This window comes from Emiliania huxleyi, assembly GCF_000372725.1.
Source record: "Emiliania huxleyi CCMP1516 chromosome Unknown EMIHUscaffold_165, whole genome shotgun sequence".
Taxonomy (NCBI): Eukaryota; Haptophyta; order Isochrysidales; family Noelaerhabdaceae; genus Emiliania; species Emiliania huxleyi.
The window spans coordinates 76,787-91,965 of record NW_005200931.1 but is presented as its reverse complement, the minus strand read 5'-3'; the positions used below and the strand labels follow the sequence as shown (position 1 = coordinate 91,965).

At 68.2% G+C, this 15,179-nt stretch overlaps 5 protein-coding genes across 5 annotated transcripts in view; 2 read left to right on the top strand and 3 right to left on the bottom strand.

Annotated features, from left to right (window-relative positions):
- Positions 1–2,347: 2,347 nt before the first annotated feature.
- Positions 2,348–4,348, top strand: EMIHUDRAFT_456009 (hypothetical protein; the record flags this gene model as incomplete). The annotated part of the gene is made up of 8 exons (XM_005784995.1): positions 2,348–2,448; positions 2,517–2,907; positions 2,979–3,050; positions 3,198–3,236; positions 3,321–3,653; positions 3,741–3,815; positions 4,116–4,154; positions 4,265–4,348. The coding sequence occupies 8 exons, from the start codon at positions 2,348–2,350 to the stop codon at positions 4,346–4,348; spliced, it is 1,134 nt and encodes a 377-aa protein (XP_005785052.1).
- Positions 4,349–5,169: 821 nt separating this feature from the next.
- On the top strand, positions 5,170–7,280 carry EMIHUDRAFT_112215 (hypothetical protein; the record flags this gene model as incomplete). The annotated part of the gene is made up of 5 exons (XM_005784994.1): positions 5,170–5,773; positions 5,842–5,966; positions 6,201–6,319; positions 6,530–6,659; positions 7,098–7,280. 5 exons carry the CDS (start codon positions 5,170–5,172, stop codon positions 7,278–7,280), a joined length of 1,161 nt encoding a protein of 386 aa, XP_005785051.1.
- A 1,851-nt stretch (positions 7,281–9,131) lies between these two features.
- EMIHUDRAFT_423736 (hypothetical protein) lies at positions 9,132–10,027 on the bottom strand. Its single transcript, XM_005784993.1, has 2 exons — positions 9,793–10,027; positions 9,132–9,700 (listed from the first exon to the last, which is right to left on the bottom strand). Exons 1-2 carry the CDS (start codon positions 10,009–10,011, stop codon positions 9,221–9,223), a joined length of 699 nt encoding a protein of 232 aa, XP_005785050.1. The 5' UTR covers positions 10,012–10,027; the 3' UTR covers positions 9,132–9,220.
- A 685-nt stretch (positions 10,028–10,712) lies between these two features.
- Positions 10,713–12,455, bottom strand: EMIHUDRAFT_456008 (hypothetical protein; the record flags this gene model as incomplete). The annotated part of the gene is made up of 6 exons (XM_005784992.1): positions 12,392–12,455; positions 12,143–12,242; positions 11,956–12,077; positions 11,442–11,885; positions 10,978–11,370; positions 10,713–10,851 (listed from the first exon to the last, which is right to left on the bottom strand). Coding segments are annotated over exons 2-6 (1,179 nt in total), but the record flags the coding sequence as incomplete, so codon positions are not given.
- Positions 12,456–12,768: 313 nt separating this feature from the next.
- EMIHUDRAFT_230580 (hypothetical protein) overlaps positions 12,769–15,179 on the bottom strand; it is a gene marked incomplete at both ends in the record, with an annotated part of 5,041 nt that continues 2,630 nt past the window's right edge. Inside the window, 4 exons of the mRNA XM_005784991.1 lie at positions 12,769–12,936; positions 13,058–13,126; positions 14,254–14,575; positions 14,930–15,117. Coding sequence (XP_005785048.1) covers positions 12,769–12,936; positions 13,058–13,126; positions 14,254–14,575; positions 14,930–15,117 — 747 coding nt within the window. The remainder of the gene's footprint in view (positions 12,937–13,057; positions 13,127–14,253; positions 14,576–14,929; positions 15,118–15,179) is intronic.

Genomic DNA, 15,179 nt, shown 5'->3' with positions numbered 1-15,179 from the left:
GTAAATCGGAGCTCAACTCGCGCGCGGCTGGGATAGCAGCAAGGGGTGTGGCACTTCTCCGAAGGCGCCTCGCGAGGAGCTGCTGCTGCCTCCAAACGCGCTCGGGCAGCACGTCGGCGCGCCTGCGGGGTTGGGGAGGTGAAACTAGGCTTGCTGACACGCGCATCCCGCACCACCCCCACGTCCGCGCGCACCATGCCGCCGTCCCACCTCACAGCCAAGCGCCATCGCCGTCGGACGCGGCGACGCCGAGCGGTGGCCTCGCAGACGACGAGCGCGATGAGGCCGCCGCGCCGCCGGGGTGGCCGGCGCGTGCCAGCCGCTGGCCCGTCCAGCGTGGCGGGACCGGCTAGCCCATCCTGGCCCGCGCGCTTGCCGACGCGAGAAGATCGCGCCAGAGGGCAAATCTGAGGCAAAATGGCCTGTTCGCGCTAGTTTCAATCAAAAATGCCGCGCCACGGCGGGCGAATGAAGAGACCTGAATCGTCGTGGTACGTCTTCTGAATCGCTCGTGGAGAGGAGCTACGGCCATTCTCCACTTGTGTTCGACGACGTCGTACATTGTTCGACGACGTCGAACACGATCGAGTAACCGAGAGGGGGGGAGAGAGGAGAGGAGGAGAGGGGAGAAGAGGAGAAGAGGAGAGGAGAGGAGAGGAGAGAGGAGGAGAGAGGAGAGAGGAGGAGGGGGAGAGGAGAGAAGCTGCGCGAGTTGCGGATACACCCTGGTCCCCCAGGTGTGAACGTCACGTGTGAACAGTCTCAGTAGCCACTGTGAGTCTCCCGTGACAGCCGTAGTGTCTGTGAGTAGCGGGGGAGCGAGTAGATAGCCGAACGGGGGTTTTTCCCCGACCTCCCCGAGGTCGGCCTGCGACCTCCGAGAGGTCTTGCGCCGCTGCACCCGCCGGGTTTTGCGAGCCCGGAAACGCTGAAAAGTAGGCTAGTAAGCGGGTGTTCTGTGTGGCTTGAGTAGCGATCAAAGTTCTAAAACCGCCCGGAGGTGCTGTCCCTCCGTAGAACGAACTAAGTAAACCTCACCGAGGTCGCCACTCAACCTCCCGGAGGTCATGGCAGAGCGTCGGGCGCCATGCGCCCGCTCGCCAGGGCCCGGCCCGGGGAGTGGCAGTCGCTCTTCTTGCGACCTGCGTCAAAGGCTGCAGAACACGCTGCATATCGCCGGTTCACGGGCCCAAGGCGATGGTTCACGCCTCGGGTCCGGCGGCAGCTCACGCCCTGCACAAGGTAAACTCCCAGTTCCGCAGAGAAGAGGGGGGGGGGGGGGGTGAGAGGGAGGGAGGGAGGGAGGGAGAGGGAGGGCGGAGCGAGCAGAGAGAGTTTTACGATATAAGCCCCTCTCACAGAGCAGAGAGAGTCTCAGGGGAGAGAGAAAGTTGAGAGGGTGGACACTATGTATGTATGTATGTATGTAGGTAGTGTGCCCAAGCAAAAATAAAAGTGCGCGACTGCAACGAAGGACCGCTTGCAAGGGACCATTGGGTTTGTACTACTGTGCCGTGTCAAAGTCTGTGCGAGTGTGAACAGCAGCTCCTGACCACGGCGCCGCAGGCGCCTGTTGATAGGTCCAGGTGATAGCCCTGGATAGGCAATGCATACGCCTAGTCGGGCCTCAGATCGCCCGACCGCGTCCCGGTGCTCTGTGGTCGGATTTGTGACGCCGCCGCACCGCGCCGCGGCCGGGGGCCCTCCGGAGGCCGAGGATGGCCGTGACGGACCGGGGCGAGCTCCGGGAGGTTCAGTGTCAGTGTATATATTGTACTCTAGAGACTGACCATGTGCACAATATCTCTCACTCTAGCTAAGCCAGGGGAGGCGATGCCGGGGCCGTACAACAGCTTGATGGTGCTTCGCCGGCGTGCGTCCCGGAGCGGTCCCGGACGGGCGGTCCGGGGGAGAAAATCGGGGACAACGCCGACACCGCTCTTATTCGACTTTTTACTTGAAACAAAGACAGTCGCACGCGCCGCAGCGCGGCGCGTGCGACTGTCAGGAGCGGATTCGTCAGTTAGTTCTGTTCACGCCGGGATCGTGTCCCCGACAACCTGCACAGACTTTAGGCCGCAACAGTATTAACAACGAAGGCGCTCTCAAAAAAATAAAATACGACTCACAACTCTGTCTCTCTCTTTGGATTCGGTACTTCAGCTTGGTATAGTATCATCGTATAGGTAGGTAGGTAGGGGTGGGGGCAGGGCCCGGCCAGGTTTTTCCAGAATTTCAGCATGAGTATGTATGTATGTAGGTAGGTTGGTAGGTGAAGAACAGTGTGCCCAATGCAAAAATAAAATGCGACTGAAAAGCGCCAAAACCCCCCGAAGAGCCGTTTGCAATGGCGGACGCACTATCGCAGCAGGGTCGCGACGCGCTCGCCGCTGGCGATCTGGATGCGGCCATCGAGCTCTTTGCCCAAGTCCTCGAGCAGCGGCGCGCGTACCTTCGGCGCCCTCTCCCCCCGCCCCGGGCGGCGGTGACTGACTCGCCGCGCTTGCGCTCCTCAGGGTCGAGGCGCACGGCGAGAAGGCGGTCGAGTGCGCACCAGCGTACGTGGAATACGGCAAGGCACTGCTGCGTAAGGCGCAGGCGGCCGACGACCCCTTTGGCAGCAATGTTCCAAAGGAGACGCCGGTCGGTGTCAACCCGGCCGCTGCGGCGGGTGGCGCGGGTGGCGAGGGCGGCGGCGCGGGCGGCGCGGGCGGCGAGGGCGGCGGCGAGGGCGGCGGCAAGGGCGGTGGCGAGGGCGACGACGGCGGCGACGGCGGCGAGGGGGACGCGGACTATGAGGAGGGCGAGGAGGGCGGCGAGGGCGACGAGGAGGAGGCCGACGACCTCGAGCTCGCCTTTCAGTGCCTCGAGATGGCGCGGCTCGCCCTCGAGCAAGCGCCGGGCAGGGCGCGCCGCACCGGGGTGGGGTGGGGCGGGGCGCTGATCTCCGCGGGAGCGCGAGCGCTGGCGCATTGTAGGAGCTCGATCTCGCCGAGGTGCTGGAGTACCTCGGAGAGGTGCAGATGGAGAACGAGATGTGGGAGGATGCGGTGAGACCAGCAACAGCCCCCGCCCGCCCGCCGCTGCGAGCCCGCCGCGCGCCCCCCCGCCTCACCCCCCGCCCCCCGCCCCGCCCCGCCTCCCTCCCCTCCCGACCCCGCCGCCGCCGCCGGCCTCTCCGCCGCCGCGCTGCGCAGGTGCGCGAGCTGGAGCGGTCGCTCGAGCTCAAGCTCAAGGCGCCCCGCCCTCGCAGCGCCGTTCGGCCGGCGGCGGCGACTTGGCTTGCGCGTGTCCGCGACATGTCCGGCTCGCGCGCGTAGGCCCTGCCTCCGGACGACCGGCAGCTGGCGCACCTCCACTACCAGATCGCCACCGCCACCGTCTCGCTCATCGAGAAGAAGCGCGAGGACGTCAAGCAGCACTACACGCAAGCGGCGGACGTGCTGCGCCTCCGCCTCGCCGCCGCGGGAGGGGCCCCCCCCGCCCCGGGCGGCCCGGGCGGCGCTTCGGGCCCCCCCGCCCCCGACGCCGACCTAAACGGCGATGGACACGTCACTCGCTCTGAAAACGCCGCCGCCGCCGCCGCCGCTGCCGCCGCCGCCGGCCCGAGCGGCGGCGGCCCCTCCTGGTCGTCGTCCCCGCCGCCCGAAAAGCCGGGGGGGGGGGGGGGGGTTGCGCGCGCAGCCCGGCCTTGCGGAGACGCGTCCGTCGTCACGTTTTCCGGGACGCTTGCTCCACAGGCGGCCGAGCTGCGCGAGCTCCTCGCCGAGATCGAGGAGCGGGCGCCGGAGCACGCGAGGACACGTCCGGGAGATGTGAATGACACGCCCGAGACACTTCCACAGGAGCGGGCGGCCGAGTACGCGCAGCCCGCGGCGGGAGCCGCCGCCGCGGCCGGCGGCGGGGGTGCGCCGCCCGCGCCGCCGCAGGCGACGACGACAATCGGCTTCGGCGCGGCCGCCACGGACGGTTCGGTGCCGGCGGCTCCTGCACGGGGGGCGAGGCCTCGCCGGGGCCCCGCCTGCAGCTCCACTTCCTCCCTCCCTCCCACGCAGGTGACGACGATCGGGTTTGGCGCCGCCGCGGCGCCGCCGGCGGCCCGCTCGGCCGTGCAGGATTTGGGCGTGGTCGGCGGCACCACGGGCCGCAAAAAGGTGACAGCCCCCCCCCCCCCCTCCCCCTCTCGGTCCGGCCGCCGCCGCCGAACCCTATCCTCGGTGCGGGTTGCCGACACCCGCCTCCATCTCCACCCTCTCGGCCCCAGGCGGTGCTCGAGCCGCTCAACGGCGACCCTGCGGCGGCGGTGCCGCCGCTGCGCGTCGTCTCGAAGCGCGCGCGCGTCGAGTGAGCCCCACGGCGGCCCCTCCTCCAAAAGTGGCGGTCTCTAGAGCCACCGGCGGCCTGCGCGCCCCGCCGCCTCCGCCGGCGGCCCCCCGAGCTCTCGCAGGGTGTCTAGTGCGGCAAGTGGGGGTGTGAAGAAGCGGGCGTTTCTCCCCGCGTCCCCGACGCTCGCCGCGGGCTGGGTCTCGGGCACGGCGACCTTCACCAGGGAAGTCGGGAGAGGTGGCACGACTAAAAGAAAGAAAACACCCACTCTCGTCTCTCCAAACGCGTCGAGAAATCTCTGTGCCGAATATACGGCACTTTCACTATTCACATATCACGACCTCGAGGGACGTCCGCCGCAATTCGGACAATGTCTGGTCCCAAAACGCGCCACATGACGCCCACCGCCGCCGCGTCGGTCGGCGCGCGCCGACGCCGACCATCACCACCGACCGACGGCTCGCACGGCCGTGCGGTGAGCAAAAATTTGGGTCGCTGCGCGCCTGCCGGATGCTCTGCGACGTCTGGACGCTCGCCAGAAACGCCAGGAAGCTTGCCTTCCACCCCTGGGCCCGAGGGCGAACGACAGTGGTCGGCAGCCTCTGCGACGCTCCGATCGGCTCCTCGATCTCATCGCCTGCGACGAGCCAGCATGGCTCGTCGCTCGACGGCAGCCTGCTCAGTATGCTCTCGGCATTCTGTACAGCCTCGCCACCAGACCCCCTACCTGGCAGGAGCCGGAACCCTGAGGAGGGCGGTGTTCACTGAATGATCCAAAGCCCTCAGGTCGTGCAAGGCGATGTGTGTGTGCTGTAGACTGACTGCTCAGACGTTGACATTGGCATGGCGACCGACCGCTGCTCGCGCGTTGCCGTCTGTGCGGCGCTCTTCTTCTTCTCTGGTGGCCTGTACTGGCTATGCGCGCCGCCTCGATGCTCGCAGCAGCCACTGGCGGCGCTCCGGGACCTGGCCGGCATACGGCCGCGACCGCACTCCTCGCGCCTGATCGCGGCGCCGAGCAGTGTGTGCTCGCCGCCGGCGCGGCTGCGGCTCCTGGTTGGCATCATCACGGCGCCTTTGAACCGCGACCGCCGCGTCTGGATCCGCCAGAAGCTGCGCATCTCCGAGGCGCGCTGCCGGGGCGTGCGCGTGATCTTCGTCCTCGGGTCGCGGCGGCGAGGCGTTGCTGCGGCCGACGCCGCGGCGCTGAAGGAGGAGATGCGGAATCACGGCGACCTTCTCACCGTCCCGGCGCGCGACTACCTGCCGCACGCTGTCGCCGAAAAGTCGATCTCCTGGTGGGAGCGCGCCGTCGCGCGGCGCGGGGAGGCGGGGTGGGAGGCGGACTGGGTGGCCAAGTGGGACGACGACTCGCTCCCTTCGCTGCGCCGCATCGAGGCCGACCTGGCGCGGATGGAGGCTATGCGGCGCTCGCACTACTACTACGGTGTGTGAAGCGCGTGGCGCGCGTGCCACTTCATGAGTGACACTGACCACGAGGTGAGGAGTCAACAGGCGTGATGACGTGGCGCGCGTGGCGCCCCCTCTCCCCGGTGCCCGACGGCGTGTGCGGCGCGCGCGGCGACGACGGCCCGACTCCTGGCGGCGCCGGGCCCACGCTGCAGTCGCTGCTGGCGCAGGTCGGCGGCAGCGGCAGCGTCGCGCCGGAGAGAGGGGGCAACCCTGGGGAGTGCACCGGCGCGCTCGGCCCGTTCCCGTTCGCGGACGGCTCGCTTCAGGCCCTCTCGAGTCGCCGAGATCCGCCGAGATCCGCCCAGACTCGCCGAGACCCGCCGAGATCCGCCGAGAGTCCTCCTCACATCGGACTCGGTGCTGTCGTAATGAATTACGATCCATCCTCACTATCAACCTAGGTCCTCTCGTCGGACTTGGTGCGCGCCTTCGCCGCCTCGCCGCTCGCCAAGAACTTCAGCGCCACGCTGCGCGCTAAGCAGCGGCCTCCGTTCTGGACGCATGAGGACGCGGCCACGGGGTGTGGCTCGCCTCCAGCAACGCGCTCAGTGACTTGTGTATGCAGTGAGGAGGACTGGTCAATGGAGTCAGGTGCCTCGTCTCCAGCAACGCGATCCAGTTGCTTCTCCACTACTTGAGAGGTTGCACCGGTCAATGGACTCAGGTACCTCATCTTCCACAACGCTGTACCTTCTAGGAACCGTCTAGGAACCGTCTAGGAACCTTCTAGGTACCTCATATTCCACAACGCGATCCTGCAGCAGTTGCCTGTCACGTACGTCGCCCTCTCCCCCTGGCGGCACAACAAGTACTGGTTCAACTGGTTCCCGCCGAAGCGGCCGGGCATCCCCGACGCGCACGTCGTCAACATGCACAAGGCGATCACGCACGCACGCACGCACGCACGCACGCACCCACCCACCCACACACACACACACACACACACACACACACACACACACACACACACACACACCACACCACACCACACCACACCACACCACACCACACCACACCACACCACACCACACCACACACACACACACACACACACACACACACACACACACACACACACACACACACACACACACACACACACACACACACACACACACACACACACACACACACACACATGCACACACACACACACATGCACGCACACGTGCGCACGCACTGGGCCTTGCACTTCTTCATGCTGCGGAGGCTCGTTGGTTGCCCTGGCCCTTGCCCCACCACCTTGTGTGTGTGGAGAAGTTCGCCTCACGAACCGACCTAACCTCACCCCACCTCAGGTGATCACGCCTCTGATGGCCACCGCCACCGCCGACGCATACGACAACTTCACCGACCCGGACGACCCGATTGGCTGCGCCCAGTGCGCCGAGGCGTGGGGCTGGAGCTGCTGCTTCTCGACGCCCGCCGGGCGAGTGCCGATCGAGCGGTTTGGCTGCTGCAACAAGCGCGCGCCCCGATGATAAAGAACGCGCCTCGAAAAAAAAGCAGATAGTGTTGAACCGATTTTCCATTTCAGTGTTTTTGTGTATACCGTCACCGTTCGAAATCTCAGTCTGCCATTTTGAGTAGAGAATCAGTAGAGAGTGTTACCTCCCGTGCACTACCACCTTATACGGCATTACCGGTATCGCTCATATGTACGCGTCAACCCCCAATCACAGACCTAACACACACGCGCATGCCATGAGTCCCCTGAAACGCCTTCTCGGCACACACTTTCTCTCCCCCCCACTATCTCCACCTCGCTCGCCCCTGACCTACACGCACCTCAACACTCCTGTAGAGACAGGGTACACGCGGCGCGTCCTCCTCCTGCCGCAGCCTCTCCCTCTGGCTCTGCAGCCGTGCCCGCGGGGCCCGCTGCCTGCTCGCCTCAGCCGCCCGCCTCCGCCGCGTCGGCGCCCACCCCCGCGCACGGCTGGAGCAGGTGCTGCAGCTCCTCGTTCAGCCCCGCGAGCGAGATCTGCCGCGCCGGTTCGTGGAGCAGCGACTGCAGGAAGGAGGAGACGGCCTCAGCTCCGCCGTCGGCGGTGGAGACGATGCCGTGCAGCTCGGTGTCGTCCCTCAGCCGGGCCTCGAGCGCCGACGCCGCGATCCAGCCGCTGCCGCCCGCGTTCAGGTCCTCAAACACGAGGCTCATCCTTCCGAGGAGGAGCTCGCACAAGTCGAAATCGTGGTCCTCCGGGATGGACCCGAGCGGGTCGGCGTGCACGGACGAGTCCTGACACAGGCGGCACGCCACGGGTCCGTGAGAACCGCCCTCTCTCGCAGCTCCGGGCGAGCGCCGGTCTCTCATTCCCGGCTGCGCTCTCTCTCAGGTCCGGGCGAGGGCCGACGTGCATGCGGAACTCTCAGTGCGGCGCGCCATGTCGTACTCGTGCATAGAGGCGTCCATATCCTCGCCGTAGGCATTGACGTCGGGTGGCGTCGCGCCGCTTTTGCTGCTGCTGCTGCTGCAGCCCATACAAGTCGGGTGTTCGAGGTTCAACTCAGCGGCAGGGGGTGTTCGACTCAGCCCGAAGCCGGGCACTCCTGCCGCGATTGGAAAATAAGGCATTTTTTTTCGAGGCTGAACAGACGGAACGGCATACTCATACGGATGAAGCGGCTACACGAGGAAGCGGAGACGTGGCGCCGCAACCACACCTTTAGGACCTCCTTCAGCTTGCAGATTGATGCGCATCAGAGACGGATTACCGAGCTCAGGGAGAAGCTGGAGAAGCTGGACGACGGTCGAAGCCCACTTGACCACAGCCATGAGGAGTCCTCTTGGTGCTCCTGGCGGCCGTTGGAATGGCGAGCGCGCGCCGATGGGGGGGGGGGGGGGTCTTGCTTGCTCCACACCGAGCGCCATCGGTCCGGACCGGCGTGGTCACCGAGGGGTGGCCTGCACAAGGTCTGAGCCGCGGGCGCTCGGCGCCAAGTGCAGTGTCACGCTCGCGCTGGAGCGGGTCACAATGGGAAACCCTCGTTTCCTATTCACTCGGTCCCCCAACGGAAGAGGCCTCGCTCCTATTGGAACTGGCCAACATCAGATTTGGCATTTGCCTCGTGCGTCCCTTTTTGAGTCGGAAAGCTATTTTCTTTTGGGTCCTGTGGGCACCGCCCTAGCGTGCGCGGCAGCAGCGCAGCGCGCGCGCGCGCGCGCAGCGCCGATGGCGGTCCCGCGCCGCGTCGGCGGCGCTCTGAGTGAGGCAGGCTGCCCTCCACAACCCGCTGGGCACGCTCTCGACGAGCGGCGCGCCATGCGGGCCCGCGGGCCGTGCGCGGGCCGCGCCGCGGGCGACGCGGGCGGCGCGGAGAAATTTACCTCACCGCTTACCTTACTTTTTAGGACATGCGCCAGAGATCGTGACTCTACAAAAACAGCAGACAGCACGGTCTACAGTCAACGCGGCGCTCACATGCCGAGCTTGTGCGCCTGGAACTCGCGCAGCTTGTAGAGCGGGTGACGGAGGTGCCAGCCGCCCTTTAAATCGTCGTGGTCGCGCACGGCGGCGTTCCCCTCGGCGTGCAGCGCGTCGAGGATTTTGGCGACGTCCGAGGAGATGGTGACGGGGATGCCGGCGAGAAAGTTGCCGACGCCCGGTCCGAAATCGACGCCTTTGCCAGCGACGAGGGGCGTGATGTGCTTCATCACTTGCTGCGCGTTCTTGTGGGAGAGCTTGCCGCGAAAGTACGCCTCGAACTCGCCGAGCCACCCCTTCTCCTCCTCGCGGAGAGAAGCGCGCTGCTCCTCTGTGATTGGAGACCAGCCGAGGTGCAGGGAGCGGTGTGGGGAGCGCGGCTTCTTCCGCTCGCTGGCGGGCGGCGCGAGCCCCGCACTGGCGCCGCCCCGCTTCTTGCTGCTGCTCGGCGCGGGCGAAGGCCTCGACGGCGCCTGAGCGGGCGGGCCAAGGACAAGCGTCGGGTGTGGTGGTGTGGGAGGGGCGCACGCAGGGTTCGGGACGGGCGAGCAGGCAGCGGCGACACCTCTGCCATCACTGCCCCTGCCGCCGCGATCGCTGCACTCCCCTCCATCTGAGGCGCCTCCGCAGCCGCCATTGCCGCCGCCGCCGCCGCCGCGCCCTCTATCGCCTCAGCAGCCGAGCTGAAGGCGTCGCCCGTCGGGCTCACGTAGCTCCAATGCCCGCTCTTGGCGCTGCCGCGGTAGCGCTCGCGGATGCGCCAGCCGCGGTCGAAAGAGCCCATCCACAGCTTGTTGTCGGTGGTCGCGCGGTCGCGCTCAACCGGCGGCTCCATCAGCGCCTCCTCCACCGCCACCGCCGCCGCCGCCTGCGGGTCCTCCGCCCCCGCTGCCTCCGCCTCCGCCGCCTGCGGGTCCTCCGCCTCCGCTGCCTCCGCCTCGGCCTCGGCTAGCCACTCCGCCTCTGCTGCCTGCTCCTCCGCCTCGGCCAACACCGGCGCCTCGCCGACAGCGCGCGCGTACGCCACCGCCGCCTCCACCGCCGTGTCGAAGATGCCGAGCGAGTTCTGCTTTCCGTGACCTGCGCTGTGCTCCGCCCGGAAGCGGCCCGATGCCTGCTTGCGCACGCCCTTGTAGCCTGTGGCGCTGCTGGTCAAGACGTGCAAACGCAATCCCTCTGCCTCAGTCGCCAATGCCGGAGCCTCGCCGACCGCCCGCGCATACGCCACCGCCGCCTCCACCGCCGTGTCGAAGATGTCGAGGGAGACATTCCGTCCACCCTGTGTCGCCTGGAAGCGGCCAGAGGGGCGCTGCTGCACGCCTCTGTAGCCGGTGCTGTTGTTGCTCGAGAGATGCAAGCGCAAACCCTCCGCCTCCGCGACTAGAGGCTCCTGCGTGGCCGTACCCCGCTGCCCTGCCGCCGCCTCCGCCGCCTCCGCCGCCTCCGCCGCCTCCGCCTCCGCCTCCGCTTCCGCCACCGGAGCCACGCCGACCGCTCGCGCATACGCCACTGCCGCCTCCACCGCCGTGTCAAAGGGGCCCAAGTTCAACCTGCGTCTGCCCACGCTGTGCTGCGCGCAGAAGCGGCCCGTAATAGTATCCTCGTACACGCTCTTGTACCCGGTGGCGCTGCTGCTCGAAAGGTGGAGGGGCAAACCCTCTGCCTCTGTCGCCACCGGCGCCACCGTGGCCTCCACCGCTGGCGCAGCCGCCGCCGGCTCCTCGCCGTCGCCGCCGCCGTCCACGTCCATCGCAATGGGCTGCGGCTCGGCCTGCTGCTGGCTGGCGTGGCGCGCGTACGCAACGGCCGCCTCCACCGCCGTGTCGAAGCGACCGATGTGGACGGTGCGTCCGCCAATGCTGCGCTTCGCGTCAAAACGGCCACTCCAGGCCCGCTTCACCCCCTTGTAGCCGGTGTCGTTCGTGCTGCACAAGTGCAGCTGCATCCCCTCCGCCTCCGTCACCTGGGCTGCCGGCTTGGAGGGCGGTGCCATGAAACGCTGCGGCGCCGCCCTCCGCCTCGCGCTGCTGCCGCCCTCAAGCATGCCGCTCGAAGTGCCGGCAACTGCATCCTCGCGCTGCTCCGGCGGCACCCAAGCCGACACCTCGCTCAAGGGAAGGAAAGCCCTCGCGACAGCTGGGGCCTACAGCGGCACAGAGCGGAGCTCAGAACGTGGCAAGCGACACAGACGCCGCTCTGCGCCCGGCGCGGTGCCGTCAGGCGGTTCAGAGGCTCGCCCGCCTCGGAGCCGACAAACCTGACGTGCAGCGGCAAGCCGGAGTAGCAGCGAGCGGAGCGCACGCTCAAAAGCACCGCCTTGTAACGCCTCCGCCAGGCGTCCGGGGCCGTCGCGAGGCAGAAACCGCCGACCTCCACCCCCTCCGGCAGCAGCGGCTCCTCCCCCCCCTCCAGCTCCCCCTCCCCCACCACCTCCACCGGCGCTTGCTGCTGCTCCTGCTCCTGCTGCTGCAAGTGCCGCGCGTAGTCGAGAGCCGCCTCGAGCGCGGTGGTGCGCGTGTGTGCGCCGGAGAACGCCGCTGTGAAGGTTGGCCCGCGCAGCTTTGCAGGCCCCTTTGCCCACTTGCCGGGCTTGTTAACGCGCACGCCCGTGAAGCCGCTGCTGCCCCTCTCCGACCGCAGCAGAGTCAGCCCCTCCGCCTGACGACGTGTCCTGGACATGTCATGGACGTGTCCTGGACATGTCCAGCAGCAGAGTCAGCCCCTCCGCCTCCACCGCCGCCGTCACCTCCTCCTCCGACATCGGCGGGGCCGCCTCCTCCTCCTTCCGTGCCGCCGCGAGCCGGCGCATCGCCGCTCGCACCTCGTGCTCCTCGAGATCCTCCTCGTCGCCTGTTCACGGCTGCAGGTGTGAAGAGACGCTCCTCTCACCCCCTGCCAGCCAACTCCTCCGCCGCCGTCGTCGTGCTCGATCCGCCACAACGCGGGCTCGCCCTCGCCCTCGCCCGGCGGCAGGTAGAGCCTCACCACCGCGTGCATCTCGCCGTGCCCCTCCACCTGCCGCAGCGCGCAAGCTCGAGTACATCTCGAGCACATCTCGAGCACATCTCGAGCACATCTCGAGCACATCTCGAGCACATCTCGACTGCATCTCGGAGTCCACCTCGGGTATGTCTCAGGGTACCCTCTCGCGGTGGGCCCTGCACCTGCCGCAGCAGCTCCTCACCAACGTACTTACCCTCCGCCAGCCACTCCTCGTCCGCCACGCCGCCGTCGGCCAGCGCCGCCGCCGCCGCCTCTGCAGACGCCGCGCCGCGGGCCTTGCGCCGCGCCTTGCCGGCTTCCGCACGCCTGCCGCCGCCGGGCGTGCCTGCGCTGGCGTGCTCGCGAAAAGCCTCGCCCTCCGCCGTGAGCAAGTAGGTGGCACCGTCGCTTTTGCCCCCTCTCCCTGTACCCAAGGTCCAGCCGCCGTCTTGCGTCCAGAGCGGCGCCTGTACGCTCTTCTCGCGGCCCAGCTGCGTGACCAGCGACTTACGCAGCCGATCCGGGTCCTACACCATTTATTTTTATACATTGAATGGAGTTAGCGAATATGAAGACTCGAGTCGCGCCGCCGGTCCGGCTCCTCGGACAGCGCGTGCTCCACAATCGCCTCGCGCGACTTCTCCCCGACGACCAGCGCGCGGAGGAGGAGCAAGCGCATGCCCTGCGGCGCGACCGGCGCCGGCGACTCGGCGCCAGCACCCTCGGCCTAGAGAAGGAGTAAGAGGGCAGGGTGCCGCTTTTAGCGTAGCATAGTGTGGTATAGCACAGCAGAATGTGATAGTGAAGTTTTGTACAGCATGGGGCGCCTCCTCGCCCGCCGAGTCGACCTCCGCGCCCGCCGCCGCGACCGGCGTCGCAGCCTCGGCCTGCCGCCGCTTCTTGCCAGCCCCGCCGCCCTGCGGCGACTTGCGCTTCGCGCGCGTCGCAGCGGCGCACGCTGCGGTAGCGGCGGCGGCGGTAGCGGCGGCGGCGGCGGCGGCTGCGGCGGTAGCGGCGGCGGCGGCTGCGTCGGCCTCCGCCGTGTCGTCGAGATGCTTCTTTATGTCGCGCATATTCCGGAAGCTGACGCCTAGCCATCAATCATTCATGATTGATCACTCACTCAATTCTCACGCGCGCGTGTTGCGGAGAGCAGGCGCCGGCGGGGCTGTAGTAGCAGGAGTAGCGGTAGCCGGCGCGGCCGTCCGGCGAGCCAACTCGGCTCACATACCTAGGTGTGAACGAACGGGTGTGAGCGAACGGGCTCCGAACACAGCGAGTACAGCGGAATGCGGTTGAATACGTACGGCTGAGGGGGGAAGGGGGGGGGGGGTGTAGGCTTGCACACAGAGACCTCTTGTCTCCGCGTCTAGTCCACCCACCACCACCCGTCGGGGAGGCCGAGCTCGCTCTGCTTCTGGGAGGGCAGCGGCACCGCGTCGTCGGGCACGCCGGCGGGGCGGGGAGGGCCGCTCTGCCGCGAGCAATCCTCGCCCTCCTCCTCCGGCGGCTCCTCCGCCTCCGACCTGTGGGACGTGTCGGCTGGACGTGTCGGCTGGACGTGTCGGCTGGACGTGTCGGCTGGACGTGTCGGCTGGACGTGTCGGCTGGATGTGTCGGGTATCTCGGCTGCCTCTCGGCCGCCTCTCGGCCGCCTCTCGGCCGCCTCTCGGCCGCCTCTCGGCCGCCTCTCGGCCGCCTCTCGGCCGCCTCTCGGCCGCCTCTCGGCCGCCTCTCGGCCGCCTCTCGGCCGCCTCTCGGCTGCCTCTCGGCCGCCTCTCGGCCGCCTCTCGGCCGCCTCTCGGCCGCCTCTCGGCCGCCTCTCGGCCGCCTCTCGGCCGCCTCTCGGCCGCCTCTCGGCTGCCTCTCGGCTGCATGTCGACCTCGACGTGGCCCCCGACTCGGACGGAGCACCCTCGAGCTCGGGCACCTGCGCGTCGCCCTCCATGCCGCCGCCCTCCCCCCCCTCGGCCGTCTCCTCGCGCTCGGGCGCGGCGCAAAAACCGCCGGCCGGCTCCTCGGCGAGCAGCTGCGCCGACGCAACTTCCGGCGTAGGGGCGGCAAAGACAGACCGGATCGACGCGCTGAAGCCGTGATACGTGGCGCGGGCCGCCGCCACGCGCCGCTCGGCCGGATCGGCCGAATACGCCATCCGGCGCAACGCGTCGACGCTCGAGTCGACCTCCACGCCGTCGGCGAGCGGCAGCCGCGTCTGCCGCAGCCGCAGCCGGTAGCCGGGCGTGAGGAGGTCGTCGGAGAGGTCGAGCAGGTGCAGCGTGGAGGTGACGAGGTTGTTGTCGCCCCGCACCGTCCGCACCGCCGCCATGTCCAGCCCGCGCTTGGTGGCCGTCGCCTTGCTCGCCCGCCTGGTTGATGATTCATTAACCGATGACAGTGAGAGTCACTCCATAGACTAGGGTGGCCGTCGCCTCGCCCGCCTGGTTCGCAGGAACTCCACCGCCCCGAGCACGCCTGGCCGCGCGAGCCTCTCCTAGAGCAAGATGGCGCCGAGATGGCGCCGAGATGGCGCCGAGATGGCGCCGAGATGGCGCCGAGATGGCGCCGAGAGGCAGCATAGGCGGACGCGAGTCGCTCCGTCGGCGCCACGTTCTCCCCATCTCTCCCCGCATCTCTCCCCGTGCCTCCCCGCATCTCCCCGCACCTCCCCCCCCCCCCTCTCTCGGCTAGCTCGCTCCGTCGGCGCCGCGGCGCAGAGCGACTTTGTGGCGACGACGCGCTCCACGCTCGCGCTCGCCTGCGCCACGTCGAAGGCCGGAGGCAGCCTCACGCCGCCGGGCGCGAGATACCGCCCGACGATCGCCTCCGCCTCGGCCAACCGCACCACTGGCCGCAGCGGCGGCGGCTCAGCAGCTGCGATCGCCGCCCCCGCACCCGCGCCGGGCAATGGCTTAGTTGACGTAGGCTCGAGGCGTTAAATCTCTCTCGAGTTTGCAACCCCAACTGTTGGGC